This window comes from Camelus dromedarius, chromosome 11, assembly GCF_036321535.1.
Source record: "Camelus dromedarius isolate mCamDro1 chromosome 11, mCamDro1.pat, whole genome shotgun sequence".
NCBI lineage: Eukaryota > Metazoa > Chordata > Mammalia > Artiodactyla > Camelidae > Camelus > Camelus dromedarius.
Genome location: NC_087446.1, coordinates 4,825,978 through 4,840,299, shown reverse-complemented (window position 1 = coordinate 4,840,299; position 14,322 = coordinate 4,825,978). Strand labels below are relative to the sequence as shown.

The following is a 14,322-nucleotide window of genomic DNA, read 5'->3' as shown; positions in this document are numbered from 1 at the left end:
TAGGAAATGACCATTTTTTAAAAAGTCTCTTTGCTTTTCAGACCCTGCAGTGCCCATGACACTGTCATCTGCCCTCTAGACTTCTTGCTACAGGAGCAAATTCCTCTACTAACGGAAGCAACGTCGTCTTTATAAAACTATGTAAGCAATCACAACGACCCATTTTCATAGCGATTTGTAACCGCAGTGTATCACGAAACTCTCAGGCTCAGAGTGAAATAACAAGGCTTGGTACTTTTGCTAATGGCCTGGAGGGTATTTAGAAACACCGGGGAGAGGCAGGAAGAGGAAGAGTACCTCTTGGCTGAGTACTAGATAAATTACGCTCAACATGGCCCCCCCTCTAGTGGCTTCCATTCAAAACTCAAGTGGCCACAGAAGCCAAGCATTTGGCTTCTTCTAAATGATCCAGAGTTTATTGTAGGCTCAAAAAAATGACTGTGCAGGCCTCCACACACTGCCCTCGAGTCAGGAGCAGGTGGTGGCGGCTCTCAAATGCCGTGAAGCAGCCCAGCATTCGTTATTCACCATCCCCCTGCTACAATGCCCACCCCAACCTCAGCAAAGACCGTCCTCAAAGGCAAATTCAGTGTCTGTTATTATATCAGGATGGAGAGCCAACAGGGAGCATACCAACCGACGAATAAATCCTGAAATTTTTCACTCTTCTCCTAACCCCGGGCTTTGAGTAAAAATCAACTGTGAACTGGAAACACATGGGATGGCGGGCATGATGCCAAGCAGGCAGAGAGGGACACTTGGTGATGGATTGCTTAAATAATGGAGATGTGCTCAAAGCTGCAGGCCAGATGACTCTCCCCGAGGGTGCTTGAGGAACTAGAACCATTAGCTCTCGCTTTTGAGAACCCGTGGAGAGCTTCACCAGCACGGGAGAAATGCCCATTGAGTGCCTCCTTCAGAACCAGCCAACAGGGGAGGCGGGAGGGAGGACCATCCTGGGCCCACTGAGCCCAACCAGGCCCCGCCGTGAAGCTGGTTTGAAGTTCTGCCGAGCAGCCTCCCGCCACACTCTCGTGTACTTACTGTTTGTATTCGTCATCTTTCATCTTCAGACAGAAGGTCTCCAGAACCCTCCTCAGCTCACGTGGTTGAACCAGACCAGTCTTGTTAATGTCAACGAGCTTAAAGGCTTTGATAACAGTTTTAATGTTTTTGAAAATCTGTATATAAAAAGAGATTTAGGAAAAGTCAAAAGTTCCAGTGGTAAAAATCAAGACTGCAATTTAAAAAAAAGTGAAAGTGTTTAAATACTTCTTGTAAAATAAAATGTTTTCAAAGACTCACGGTCGTAGGTACTGCAAAATGACACGTCTACGGAAAAAAGGACACTTTACATTTATTGAATGTTTTCAAAGCAATTTTCTCTGTAAATGGTCTTAGTTTTTTAGAAAAAACTTACTGATATAAAGCAGTAAGCTTCATACACAATTCACTCCCTTTTAGAGTCATATGAAAAAATCTTTTTTGTTAATTGATACTTTAAAACTATAGTTTTGGCATAGCTGGACTTGGACAATTTTTATTTTTCATAGCCATATGCAAACTATTTTTACTAGGAGCTGAAAAATATGAGTATATATTTCAACCCCTCTGAATTTTTAAAAGATATTACAGGAAAGTTTTATAGCCATCTTTCCCAAATTCAGCAAATGCATATTTACCGGGCACAGACCTGCAGAGGCATTTGGTCAGGAGATGCAGAGCTGTGTGCTTGCCCTGAGCAACTTCTATGTGAAGGAAAGAAACACCCTCGGGGGCTCACGTGTGTCCAGCCCATAGCCATGTGACTGAATCCTCCCAACCCACACGAAGGAAGTAACCTTTCCCCACCTTCAGTAAGAACCGAGGTTCGGGGAGGCAACGTAACTCACCTGTCATCACCTGGCTAGATGATAATGATGCTGGGGTTCAAACTCACGTCCATCCCCGAACCCCACTTCCCACGGAGAAGATAAGACATGCAAATAAATATTCAGTCAAGGTGACCCATGGAAACAAGTGCCAAACAACAGCGACAAACAAGGAGCTGTCGTCTTCACAGAAGACAACAAACACTTCCAGTGGAGCCGTCTGGAAGGCTTCCTGCCGGAGGTGACATCTGAGCTAGGAGGGGGCTGGGGCAGGACGGGAGGGCATGACGGTGGGACTGTGGATGAAGAGTGACGACCATCAGTAGGGCTAGATCCGGGGAGGTCTGACTACATCCTGTACTAGATCAAATCCAAGTCCAGCCCAGAGCTGAAGGAAAATTACTGCACCTCAAGGAAGGAGTTTAGGGAAGATTCCAAGATGATCAGGTTTGTTCCCTATTTCCTCAGCATCTTCTCTGATCCAGGGCTGACCCAGAAGGAGCCCTCGGGCAGAGCCCTCCTGGGAAGGAACCACTGAGCTGGTGGGAGAAGGGCTCCTCCCTGGCTGCTCCTGGCTGGGTCATCTGGGGCCCTCCTGCCCCCATCACACCTGCCCTGCCTCCAGCACCACTCATGGGGTCCGACTCCCAGTCTCAGCTCCCGGTCCTTCTCCCATCCAGAAGTTACCACTGCCTGTTCAGACTCACACTTTGTCACCAATAACTGCCACTTTCCAAAACCAAGCCCCACATTAACACGTGAAAGTCCCACCTTTCAGCCCCCTCCTCTGACGGCTGACCTCCAACAGCCTTCTCCCCTCCAGACCTCCACCTGCTGCTCCGGCTCCTTTCCACACTCCCCTCCCTCTCCTCCTCACCACCCTTCCCCTCCAGCCATGGGTCCATCTGTATAACCACCTGCCACCTCCCTCCTCCTCCTGCATCTCTCTGTCTTGGCAAGATTCTAACCTCTAACCCATGTCAAGTCCAACTCACCACCTATTCCAAGCACCTGATGTGGCTGGAGAGAACTTACCTGGGTCCCCTCACTCAAGACCACCAACACCCCCGACTGGGCATGCATCGTAATCCTCCTCTACGGCGTGGTCCACTCAACCCCCACGCCCCACCACCACCAGGCAGCCTTTCCCACAGTCTCCACTCTCCTTCCCTCCCTTCCCACCCCTCCTCCGTCCTCTCCACTGATAATCCTCTTTATTTACAGAGAAAAGAGAAGCAACTGGAAGGCAATAGCCTAAAGCTCCCCCATACCCCCAGCCTGTCTGCCTCCATACCCAGCGATCGGCCTCCCCCCGTCCCAGGACGCTGCCCTTGTGATACGTGTGACCCCGCCACTCCCGGGCATGCGAGGACCCGCTCCTGCACCGTGGTCCCGACTCCACTCTCATGCCCACTACGGTGAAACGCCTTAGAAACGAGCCCCCTCCTCGCTTCACCTCCTCCTCCAGCCACGTCTTCCCTTTTGCAGAAATCCCCCCTTGGAGCTGCCTGCTCCCTAACTCCCACGTGTCTCCCCTACCCAATCAGTTTTGGACCCACCACTCCACAGAAACTGTGACCTTGTGAGGGTGACTCTGCCAGACCTGGCGGCTCGTGGGGGCCCGTCTTGCTGTCCCCGCTGCAGCCCTCCACCCAGGTCACTGCCCCTTCTTCCTGGACACACGTCTCCCGTGGCTCCCACACCCCTGCCCCCAGTTCTCCTCCTTCTGGCTTTGTCTGGTGCCTGCCAGGTTCCTCCCCTGCCTCCTGAACTCTGGGTGCCTGCAGACATGGGCCTCGGGCCTCCTGGTTCTCTAACCACTTACTCCCAGGTGGCTCAGCCCTGTGGCCTTAATAACCACCGGATCGCCCTCAGGTGTCTGTCTCTGTCCCCTCCTCTGAGCGAGGTCAGGATCTCCACCCGCCTTGCTGATATCCACCTTGAGAGCCTAACAGACATCCCAGCTTTGCCAGACCAGCCTGCTCATCCCCCAGCCTCCCTGTCCCCTCCAGCAGGTCCATCCTGCTGGGTCCTCATCTCACATCCCACGTATAGCCTAGCCCGAGAGCCCGCAGCCCTCCCTTCAAAACATTTCTACCATCCAGCCCTGTCTCTCTGCCTTACGCCCGATGGCTGGTGCAACGGCCTCCCATTTGGTCTTCCAGCGTCCACACCCGACCCCACAGAAAGTCTCCATGCAGCCACCAGGGCATTCTGTTTAAACGGAAGGCTGAGCATGCCCTCTGCTCCCTGCCCTCCAGCGGCTCCCAGCCCCTCAGGTCAAAGGCGAGGGCCCCACGGACTGGCTCTCATCTCGCCACCCGGCCCCTGGCTCAACTCTGCTGCTCCCCAAGACGCCAGCCAGGCTCCTCCTACCTCAAGGCGTTTGCTGTTTGCACTTGCTGTTCCTTCTACCTGGAACGTCCCTCCCCAGGCACCCACTGGCTCCTCCCTCACTTCAATCGGGTCTTGGCCCAAATGTTATCTTACCCAGAAGGCCTTCCCCGCCCCCGCCCCCACCCCGAGCACTCATCTTCTTCAAAGTGCTTCTCACCAACTAATTTAATGCTTGTCTTTATTGTCTGTCTCTCCCTCCTGCACATCCGCTTCCTGAGAGCAGGGTTCTGTTCACTGCTACCCCCGCCCCCAGCTCCCGGGGTCTAGAACGGCCACCGGCGGAGTGCGAGGCTCAGTGTGCATCTGCTTGAGCAAATGGATGAATGAATCCCTCCTCTTTTCACCTGCTTGGAAAAGAGCCACACTCCGAGGAAGCCCTGTTACATGTCTACAAACACATGCCTCCTCAGGGCCAATCCTGACAGTAATGACGGTCACATTCAATGTGACAAAGATGACAAAACTATGATAACTGAACAAATATTAATTGGCGTTTGTTACGTGCAACGAAAGCCCTGTGCTAAACTGTACGCACATCTCCCACCTCCTCCAACTAGAGGGCTTTGGCCAAAATAATCTTAATGTTCAGAACGGGGCACACCCAGCGAGGAGGAGCCACGCAGTGCCAGCTGGAAGGAAACGGGCTCGCGCATTCACCATCAGCCCCATCACTTTGTCTGCAAGAGTGGAGCCCTGGCCACGGAGAGCACTTGTGCCCACGGGCAAAAGAAAAATCTCAGCACCTTGTCTGCTGCCAAATCCTGATTCACCTCTCCTCGTAAAACGAGAGGACATGAGGCGATGTGCTTTTTTAAAACCCAAAGCAACCCATATGGATCTCCGGCGCGGGAAGCAGCGAAGCAGCGAATCTGGCACAGAACTCACACCCACCAGAGGTATGTCTCCAAGTTTCTTATCATTTGTCAGACTGAAGTTTGGCAAGATCTAGATGGAGCTGCAGATGGTGAGGCTTATCAAAGGCACCGGAGTTAGGGCCATGGTGTGAAGACTTGTCCCACATATGATGGGAAAGAAGAAAAAGTACAAAGGAATAAAAGTCCCCGGCCCCTGCTTCGCCCCACTTCCCTCCCCCTCGAAATGAGAAGAGGAAACGGTAAAGGGAGAAATCGGGCTGACGTGGGCAGCTTCGGGCTCCTTCCTAGGCCAGCTAGACCTCTACCATTTTGATAAAAATGAGACAAGTCTGCATTCAGAGTCACTCTGTCTGAGCTTCTGCTTACCCCCCACTCCAGCTCCGACTCTCACCTCAGGTCCGTGGACTCCAGCCACAGCCAACTACTTCACAAGCTCTCCAGCTGATCTGAGCCCCGCCACCTCCCCACCATGCCACCCCCCCAGCCCCCCGCTCTCCCCACCTCCCTCTGCCCCAGCTACAGCCTCCCTGCCCTTTCTCACACACACTGAGCCCGTGCACCCTTCAGGGTTTCTGCATGCTGGGTTTCCTCTGCTGGACAGCTCCCTCAGGGGCTTCGGTCAGGTCTCGGTCATGTGCCACCTGCTCCAGGAGGCCTTCCTGACACCTGCACAAAAGCACGCCCTCATCCCTTTTCTCCCTCGCGTCCATCCACACCTGGACGTCTCATGTTTCTCTTTCTGTTTGCTGTCTTTCTTCTTCCACTGAAATGTAAATGCCGCGGAGGGGACCTGGCTTCATCTGCTGCTGCACCCCCAAGTTGAGAACAGTCCCTGGGCAGAGTAGATGCTCATAAATACTTGCGTGATTGAGTTCACAGCTATGCTGCTGCCCAAAGGCCCCGTCCCGGCCCTGCCGTCCACTCTCCACTTGGAGCAGGAGCCAGCACCTTCACACCAGGCTTTCCTGCCGCGCTTCCAGCCCATTGCTGGCCCCTGACCTCCACCCAGACATCTTGGTGTGTTCTGCCTGAAAGTGGTCCCCAGCCCCCTCCCCTGCAGCAGGGGGTCCACCCCACTCCCTGTCAGGCCCCTGCTCTCCAGGTGCTCCGCCCCCCTTCAGTTCCCCACCACTTCTCAGGGGGAGGGCTCAGAGAGGGTCAAATCCACGGAGAGAGGAGGAAACTGCCACACAGCTCACAAAAGGAGAAGGGCCTCCTTCCAAATCCAGCTTCTCAGAAAGGAAAGCATGGGCTTGCCCCATGAGTGCAGGGACCAGCCTGGGGTAGATGCCCCCGCCCAGACCCGGTGCCTGCAGAGGCCCAGCTCCCCTCCGGGGCTCCGGGTGCTGCCACCTCCTGCCTGCCGCCTGACTCTGTCTGCCTGCAAGCTAAGAATGGGTGTTACATTTTTAAATGGTTGAAAAAAATTAAAAGAAGGCTATTTTGTGATGCATGAAAGTTACATGAGTTTCAAATTTCAAAATGCAAAAGTAAATTTTATTGGCGCCCAGCCACTCCGTTCATTTATGGGAATGAAACTGCCCGGGGCTGCTTGCCTCCCTGCAAGGGCAGAGTTGAGCAGTCAGACTGAACAGCCTGGCCCCCCAAGATCTAAATATTTACCATCTTCACAGGGGAAGTTCACAACCCCTGCTCCCCTCCCTCCCATCTGAGTGGGTGGTAGGTGTCACAGCAGCTTCAGGTGCACAAACAAGAGAAGCCCGGAGGATTTAAAAAGAAAACCCAAACAGAAGCTAATTATGACTCTGAATTAAAGCCTCAGGAGCCAGGAAGTGGCCTGGGGCTCTCTGAAGATGCAGCTGGGAAGTCTTCTCCTCCCAACCCTTCCCCATCTTCAGCACCAGACTCAGCCCGACCCATCCAGGGGGCCAGGGGCCCAGCAAGAGCTGCTTCCCACCTTCTCTGAGCCCTGCGCCCGGCTTAGGAGTGGCTGCCCCAACCAGCCCCCCACTAGACTCCCCAGCTCCCCACCGCACCCCAGGTTCCCACAGTGGCACTGCAGACTGAGAGAAGGGCAGCATCTGACCCTCTCCGTGTCCTCAGAGCCCTGGGGGATGATGCAAGAACCAAGCAATCTAGGGAAGGGAACCACAGGGAAGATGGACTAAACAGGCTGGACTCTTCCATCTGGACAGCAGGGCTAGGAAAAAGCAAGATCGAAAGCTTTAAAGGAGGAGGGGGAGGGGGAGGGGAAGGAGGGGTAGGGGTAGAAGAAGAACCACCACCACCACCACCACCACCACCCCATTTCACAGAGGAAAGAAGTAAAAAAAGGGGGGGGGTAAGTGATTACTGGAAAAAAAAAGTGATAGGAGCAAACTTAAATTAAAACATCCCCCAAAAGATTTAGATGAATTCATGGAGGGAAGACTCCCAAGTGTCACTACAAGGAGCAGAGAGTGCCTGCCCTGAGGAGTAAAGGCAGGGAGGAACTGGAAGGGAAACCTTGTCCAGATACCTCCCACGGAAAGCCACACAAAGAACCTGGGCAGCTGTTTTCTGTGTTACCTTGGACCAGCAACCTGACTCATCTGAATTTCAGTCCCGGCTTCTATGAAACGGGAATGAATGGGGCACTGCACCAGTGTGTGCGGATGGAATGAGCTCACGTGTGCAGGTGCCTCGCAGGGAACATACTCAATAAATGGTGGTGTGATAGGAACTGCTGATCAGTACCAAAGGCTGAGGACAGAGTTCCAAATAACCAGAGAGCCACACGCCCATGCTGGGGAACAGTAAGTGACCGAACCGGCACTACTTCCCCCGCTCCACCCAACTCCATCGCCCCCTTCACTTCCCCACTGCCCAGCCTAAGTGAACAGACACCTTGAGGGGAAGAAGGTCTTCAGTGGACAGGAGTCCAGGGCCAAGAATAGGGCCTGGATCCATGAATATTTGTTAAGCGGATGGATGGATGAGGAATGGATGGATGAATAAATGGATGATGGATGGATGATAAATAGATGGATGGACAGAGGGAGGCAGGGAAGGAGAAATGCATGCATGCATGCATGCATGCATGGATGCATGGATGATGGGTAGATGGATAGATGGGTGTTACAACATTTACAGGGAAGAGGCTTTGGTAAGCCAAGGAAATCCTTATAGAGACAGGACAGGTGCCTGCAGAAGGACAGACAGGCACGTCATTTCTGTGGACTCAGTGATCTGCTCTGCACCTTCCTGGGGAAAGGAACTGAGAATTGAACAGAGATAGCAGAGCAGGAGGGGCAGATTAGGGCAGTCTGCACACCTGTTGTTGGCACGGACAGGATGTGTGGATTTTCCATGGGTTAAGTGGAAATCAAGAAAGGTAGAAGGCTAACAATGAATTATCAGAAAGAGAAATTAAGGAAACAACCTCATTTATCATTGCATCAAAAAGAATAAAATATCTAGGGACAAACCTGCCTAAAGAGGCAAAAGACATTTACTCTGAAAACTATGAGACACTAATGAAAGAATTGAAGATGACACAAACAAGATGGAAAGATACACCATGTTCTTGGATTGGAAGAATCAATATTGTTAAAATGATCATACTGCTCAAGGCAATCTACAGATTCAATGTAATCCCTATCAAAATACCAATGGTATTTTTCACAGAACTAGAACAAATAATTCTTAAATTTGTATAGAAACACAAAATACCTTGAATAGCCAAAACAATCCTGAGAAAAAAGAACAGAGCTGGAGGAATTACACGCTTGGCTTCAGACTATACTACAAAGCTATAGTCATCAAAACAGTATGGTACTGGCACAAAAACAGACACACAGATCAATGAAACAGGATAGAAAGTCCAGAAATAAATCCACGCACTTGTGGTCAATTAATCTATGACAAAGGAAGCAAAAACATACAATGGAAAAAAGACAATCTCTTCAGTAAGTAGTGCTGGGAAAACTGGACAGCTACCTGTAAAAGAATGAAACTGGAACATTCTCTAACACCATATACAAAAATAAACTCAAAATGGATTAAAGGCCTAATTGTAAGACTGGATAGTATAAAACTTTTAGAGGAAAATATAGGCAGAAGACTCTTTGACACAAAATGTAGCAATTTTTTTTTGGATCTGTTTCCTAAAGTAAAGAAAATAAAAGCAAAAATAAACAAATGGGACCTAATTAAACTTAAAAGCTTTTGAACAGCAAATGAAACCATTGACAAAAAAAAAAAAAAGACAACCTGCAGAATGGGAGAAAATATTTGCAAATGACATGACCGATAAGGGATTAATATCCAACATGTACAAACAACTCATACAACTCAGCATCAAAAAAACCAAACAACTTGATTAAAAAATGAGCAGAAAAGCTGAATAGGCATATTCCAAAGAGGAAATGCAGATGGTCAACAGGCACATGAAAAGATGCTCAACATGGCTATCGTCAAAAAGAACACAAATAACAAATGTTGGTGAGGATGTGGAGAAAAGGGAACCTTTGTACACTGTTGGTGGGAATGTAAGTTAGTGCAGCCACTGTGGAAAACAGTATGCAGATATCTCAAAAAACTAGAAATAGAACTACCATATGACCCAGCAATTCCACTCCTGGGCATATAGATCCAAAAAAATCAAAAACATTAATTCAAAAGGATACATGCACCACAATGTTCACAGCAGCATTATTTACAATTGCCAAGATATGGAAGCAACCTAAGTGTCCACTGACAGATGACTGGATAAAGAAGACGTGGTCTATATGCAATGGAATATTACTCAGCCATAAAAAGAATGAAATTTTGCCATGCAGCAACATAGACAGACTTAGAGGGCATTATGCCAAGTGAAATAAGTCAGAGAAAGACAAATACTGTGTGATATCACTCATATGCGGATTCTAAAAAAATACAACAAACTAGTGAATATACCAGAAAAAGAAGCAGACTCAGATACAGAGAACCTACTAGTGGTTACCAACGGGGAGGTGCGGGAGGGGCAATGTAGGGGTGCAAGAGTGGGAGGTGCAAACCACGGGGTGTAAGAGAGGTTGGAGGATGCATTGCATGACATGGGAAACAGCCAATATTTTGTAATAACTGTAAATGGAAAGTAAACTTGGAAAGTTGTGTAGAAGTTTATTAAAAGTTTTTGTTTTTTTAAAGAAAGGTAGAGGCTTGAGCTGTCCTGCTCCCGGGGCCGATCCTCGGGTGAGGGGATGTGAGCAGCATGGAATGCGGGGTGGGCCACCAGGAGCAGAGCTGAGGAGGTCTGGAGGGGGTTAAGCCAGAGCTGACCCTCCTCCCCAGGAAACCACACAGCCCGGGGGCCCCCAGAGGACTGTCCTAATCACTTCCCCTGCACCCCAAGAGCACAGAGGACACCAGTGAAGGGAGAAGGGCCTGCTCCCTCACCTCAGCCCTCATCATCGCCCCCGAGCTGGGGAGGAAGGAAGCCGAGCCGGGGAGAGAAGAGCCAGGGAGCATCCCCACCACCACCCCCGCGGCCCCTGGGGCTGGAAGGAGGGCGGAGCAGGGCGCCCAGCTCATCCGAGCTCCGGGTTAGCTCTGGACCAGTCTATGCTGGACTCGTTGATACCTGAGTGTGACCAGAGAGCCAGGGGATGGGCCTCAGGCAGCCTCCAGGGAGGAAGAAGGCGGACTGGCCCGCGTCCGCCGGAGGCAAAGCCTCCAGGTGCCTCACGTGTGCGCGCCGAGCCAGCCGGGGCAGCGCCACTCCACGGGCCTCTGTCTGAGGCTCTCTTTCCAGCACTTGGAGCTCCAGGAAGGAAAGCTGTGAACCACTGACGCTTTAAAGGAGGTGAGAAAAGGCTTAACATTCCCTCCCTGAAGCCCAGAGCTCCCACTCGGGCTGCAGAATAGGCCCCGGGCCTGCGGTGGCCCTTGCCGGGGCTGGGAGGAGGCGAGGGTGCCCGCGCAGTACCGTCAACCTCCTTCCGCGCCATCCCCCGTGCCTCCTGTTTGACTGCTTTCTGCTCGGTTCCTCACCCGGAGCCACCTCCATCGCCTGGTTTCTAGGAGAAGGTTAGGGAGGGAAATGGCCTCCCACCCAATGCCCCCGGATGGAGACGCTGCGAGAGGGGGCCTGGGGCCACCCCCTGTCTTGTTTCTGCAGCAAAATGCGGGGCTCAGCCTGGCACCTCTCTGTCACCACAGCGAGACTCGTTTCGAATTCAAGGAGGACATGTTTTAAATGAAGCCAAGAAAAAGGATTTCTCTTAACAATAAACACATCAATGCTCATTTTCCTTATTATTCTACTTTTGGCTATTTCGTATAAAATCTTTAATTAAAGTTTTTCTTTGAAATTGTCATTATCAACCCAGAAGAAAGAAAGGGGGGGAGAAAAGAACAACACAGCTGTGCAGATATGAAGCGCTATTCAGGACTAAATGAACTGGAACGAAATAAGTAGCTTGACTGTTATGTTCTCCGTCTTGGCTCTGTATTCTCAGTAGCACAGTCTAACTTGTCACTTTATATCGATTCCATCTGTTTACACTCTGCAGAGTATTGGCTTCCTACCGTGAACATTTCCTATTTACCAGCTGGTAGAGATGAGCCAAACCAGATAGGAAAAAATTAGACTGCATTCAGAACCTCATCAACACAAACTTTCAGTGTGGGGACATGTGGGAGGGGCGGCGGCCGGGCATGGCTCACCTTTAACAAAGGCTGACTTTGCTCCCCTCCACAGCCGAGGACTAGGCACTGACTTGTTGAACTGATGCAAACCCCACCTTTACCAAAACCTGAACAAGCTCAAGACATCTCAGTGAGACCCATGGAAACAGGGAAAAGGGAGCTGACTTAAAAAAAAAGAGCTAAAGCAATCTCAAAGTCATGGTTGCTATGACAGAGCGAAAATCCAAATACCTGGTTTTGAGTCTCCTTGCAGCCATGGTGAAAAGGGAAACTTGCTGTTATCTATACTACAGACCATGTAAGCCTTCCTCCACATTTGATTTTCATTTTCAAAATGCTCCCTGCAACATCTAATAAGACAATAAGACATCCTAGCTACTCATTGAATTTCTGACACAGCTATGAAAAGAAGCCCCAAGTCTAAATACCTAGGGCACCAACTATAAAAGAAATATTTCCTGTCTCTCCTTCTTTCTAACCCAGCCCACAGTCATAGGATGGGAGCCCCACTCCAGACAATATAGGCCAAGAATACTGAGGCCACTGTCACCCTGACCCTAGACCACTCACAGGACAGTGCGGCACACCAGGAGGGGCAAGCCGACCCCGTCTCAGGAACTCCACGGCATCCCCCAAACCGCAGAGGCGCTCAACGAATGTAGATGATGATGTGAGAGCGACTGATTACTTCCAAGGCCTGATGACAGCTACCCCGCCTCCTGTGGCTCTCCCATCAAATGCAGCCATTCTGCTGCTGACCTCATCCCCTAAATACTGCCTCCCCCATGTCATCGCCCCGTCAGACACATTCAGTGAACCGCCGCCACCACTACCCCCAGCCCTGTGTTTTAGGGTTAACACCTAACCTTCAAATACTTCCATTTTTTTCTCCAGCCTACATTTCAAGATTGATCTGTCCCATCTTGCCTTGAGAAACATAACTCCCCACAGAATCGTCACAGAGCTTGTCTCCTCACTGCCCCCACCTCCGCATCCTCTTCGCACACCCGACTACAATCCCGAAACCTACCCCACATCTCACCCTCTAGCCCAACCTCAGCATGCACTGCAGTCCCATCCATGGTCCAACTCAAGCTCCAACTTCACCTTCCTCGTGAATGTCTTCCTGGCTATTCCAACTACTGTGAACGTCTCCTGCAGAACTTTATTTTCTCATCCTGCAAGTATTTCGCGAGCTCAGATCAGGTGTCAGGATCTGATCAAGGCACTAAAGTTACAACAGCGAGCAAGACAGAGAAGGTGCCCACTCCCAGGGAACATATTTCCTCGTGATCAACAAGTAAGCAAACAAAACCTCAGAATGTCTGAAGTGTTAAGGAAAATGTGAAATTTTAGATAGTGTGGTCTAAAGGACCTCCGGGGGGAGACCTCTCAGGCTGTGCCAGAAGCCAGGGTGTTTGTCCAGCATTTACTTAGTGGGCAACCAAAAGCCCTGGGGCATCTTAACCAAAGGGGTCTGATGAGAACTCAAAACTCATGTTTTGAACAGGTAGCTCTGGGCGTCGTGTGAAAGAGAGCTTGAAAGGGGCACGAGTGGGAACAGGAAAAGCAGCCCAGGCTGGAGACAGTGGTGGTGGTGGGGATGGAGAGAGGCGGATGGGTTCAGGGTATGCAGCAGACAGGACTTCCTGAGGATCCGAATGTGGGAGAGGGGCCAGTAAGGGAAAGACAGGAATCAGGGCTAATCACAGACTTCTGCTGGAATGACTCAGTGAACGGTAGAACCACGCACTAAAATGCAAAGAGAGCAGAGGAGGAAGGCTTCCTGGGGTGGGGCGAGGAGGACGGTCAGCTGCTATGGTCTGGTCTGGGGACAGTGGTGAGTCCTGGGCCCCAGATGGAGATAGAAACGTGGGCACCATCAGCACACAGCCGTCTTTGTAGCTATAAATCGTAAATGACCACAGAGTATCATTTAAGTTTCCACACAGTAACTCTTGTCACCTCTCCTCCAAATGCAGATTCCTAATTTTTGGAGTAACTTCTGTCGACCCTGAAGTATGGCAAGTTCATTTTCTATTTATTCCCACAAAGAATCTCAACGATATTGGAAAAATCTTGCAATACTGCTTCCCCATTTCACAGCTGAGAAAACAGTTTCCAGGGAGACTAGTCTGCTCAGGGCCCCTCAGACCGTTGAGTGTCGGGACTCAGATGCACTCTCAGCCGGGCGAGCCCAAGGGCTGCAGCCTGCCCCGCCAGTGCCACACTGTTTTAGACCCTTATCCCTGCCACCTCTTTGGTACTACTGACTTGCCACATGCAAGAAGATTTTTTTTAAGATTAAACTCAGTCTGAAATAATACAAATTCTGAAATAACAGAATCTTTGCTTTAGCTTCCTGCTAAAGCCTTTAGTAAATTAATAATAGCGCCACCAAAAATAGGTCCTGGAGTAGAAGCATCTTAAATATCATTTTTTTTTATAAAATGGCAGCTGATTGTTTTGTTACGTGAAATTCTCTAGATCAAAATGTAAGCACTACTCTTCATTCAGTTGCACAGAGACACACGAAGAAGAGCTGT

The 14,322-nt window shown here is 50.4% G+C and overlaps 1 protein-coding gene across 1 annotated transcript in view; it reads right to left on the bottom strand.

Moving 5' to 3' along the window:
• EFCAB6 (EF-hand calcium binding domain 6) overlaps positions 1 to 14,322 on the bottom strand; it is a 180,553-nt gene that overhangs the window by 146,304 nt on the left and 19,927 nt on the right. Inside the window, exon 4 of the mRNA XM_010983456.3 lies at positions 1,045 to 1,181. Coding sequence (XP_010981758.3) covers positions 1,045 to 1,181 — 137 coding nt within the window. The remainder of the gene's footprint in view (positions 1 to 1,044; positions 1,182 to 14,322) is intronic.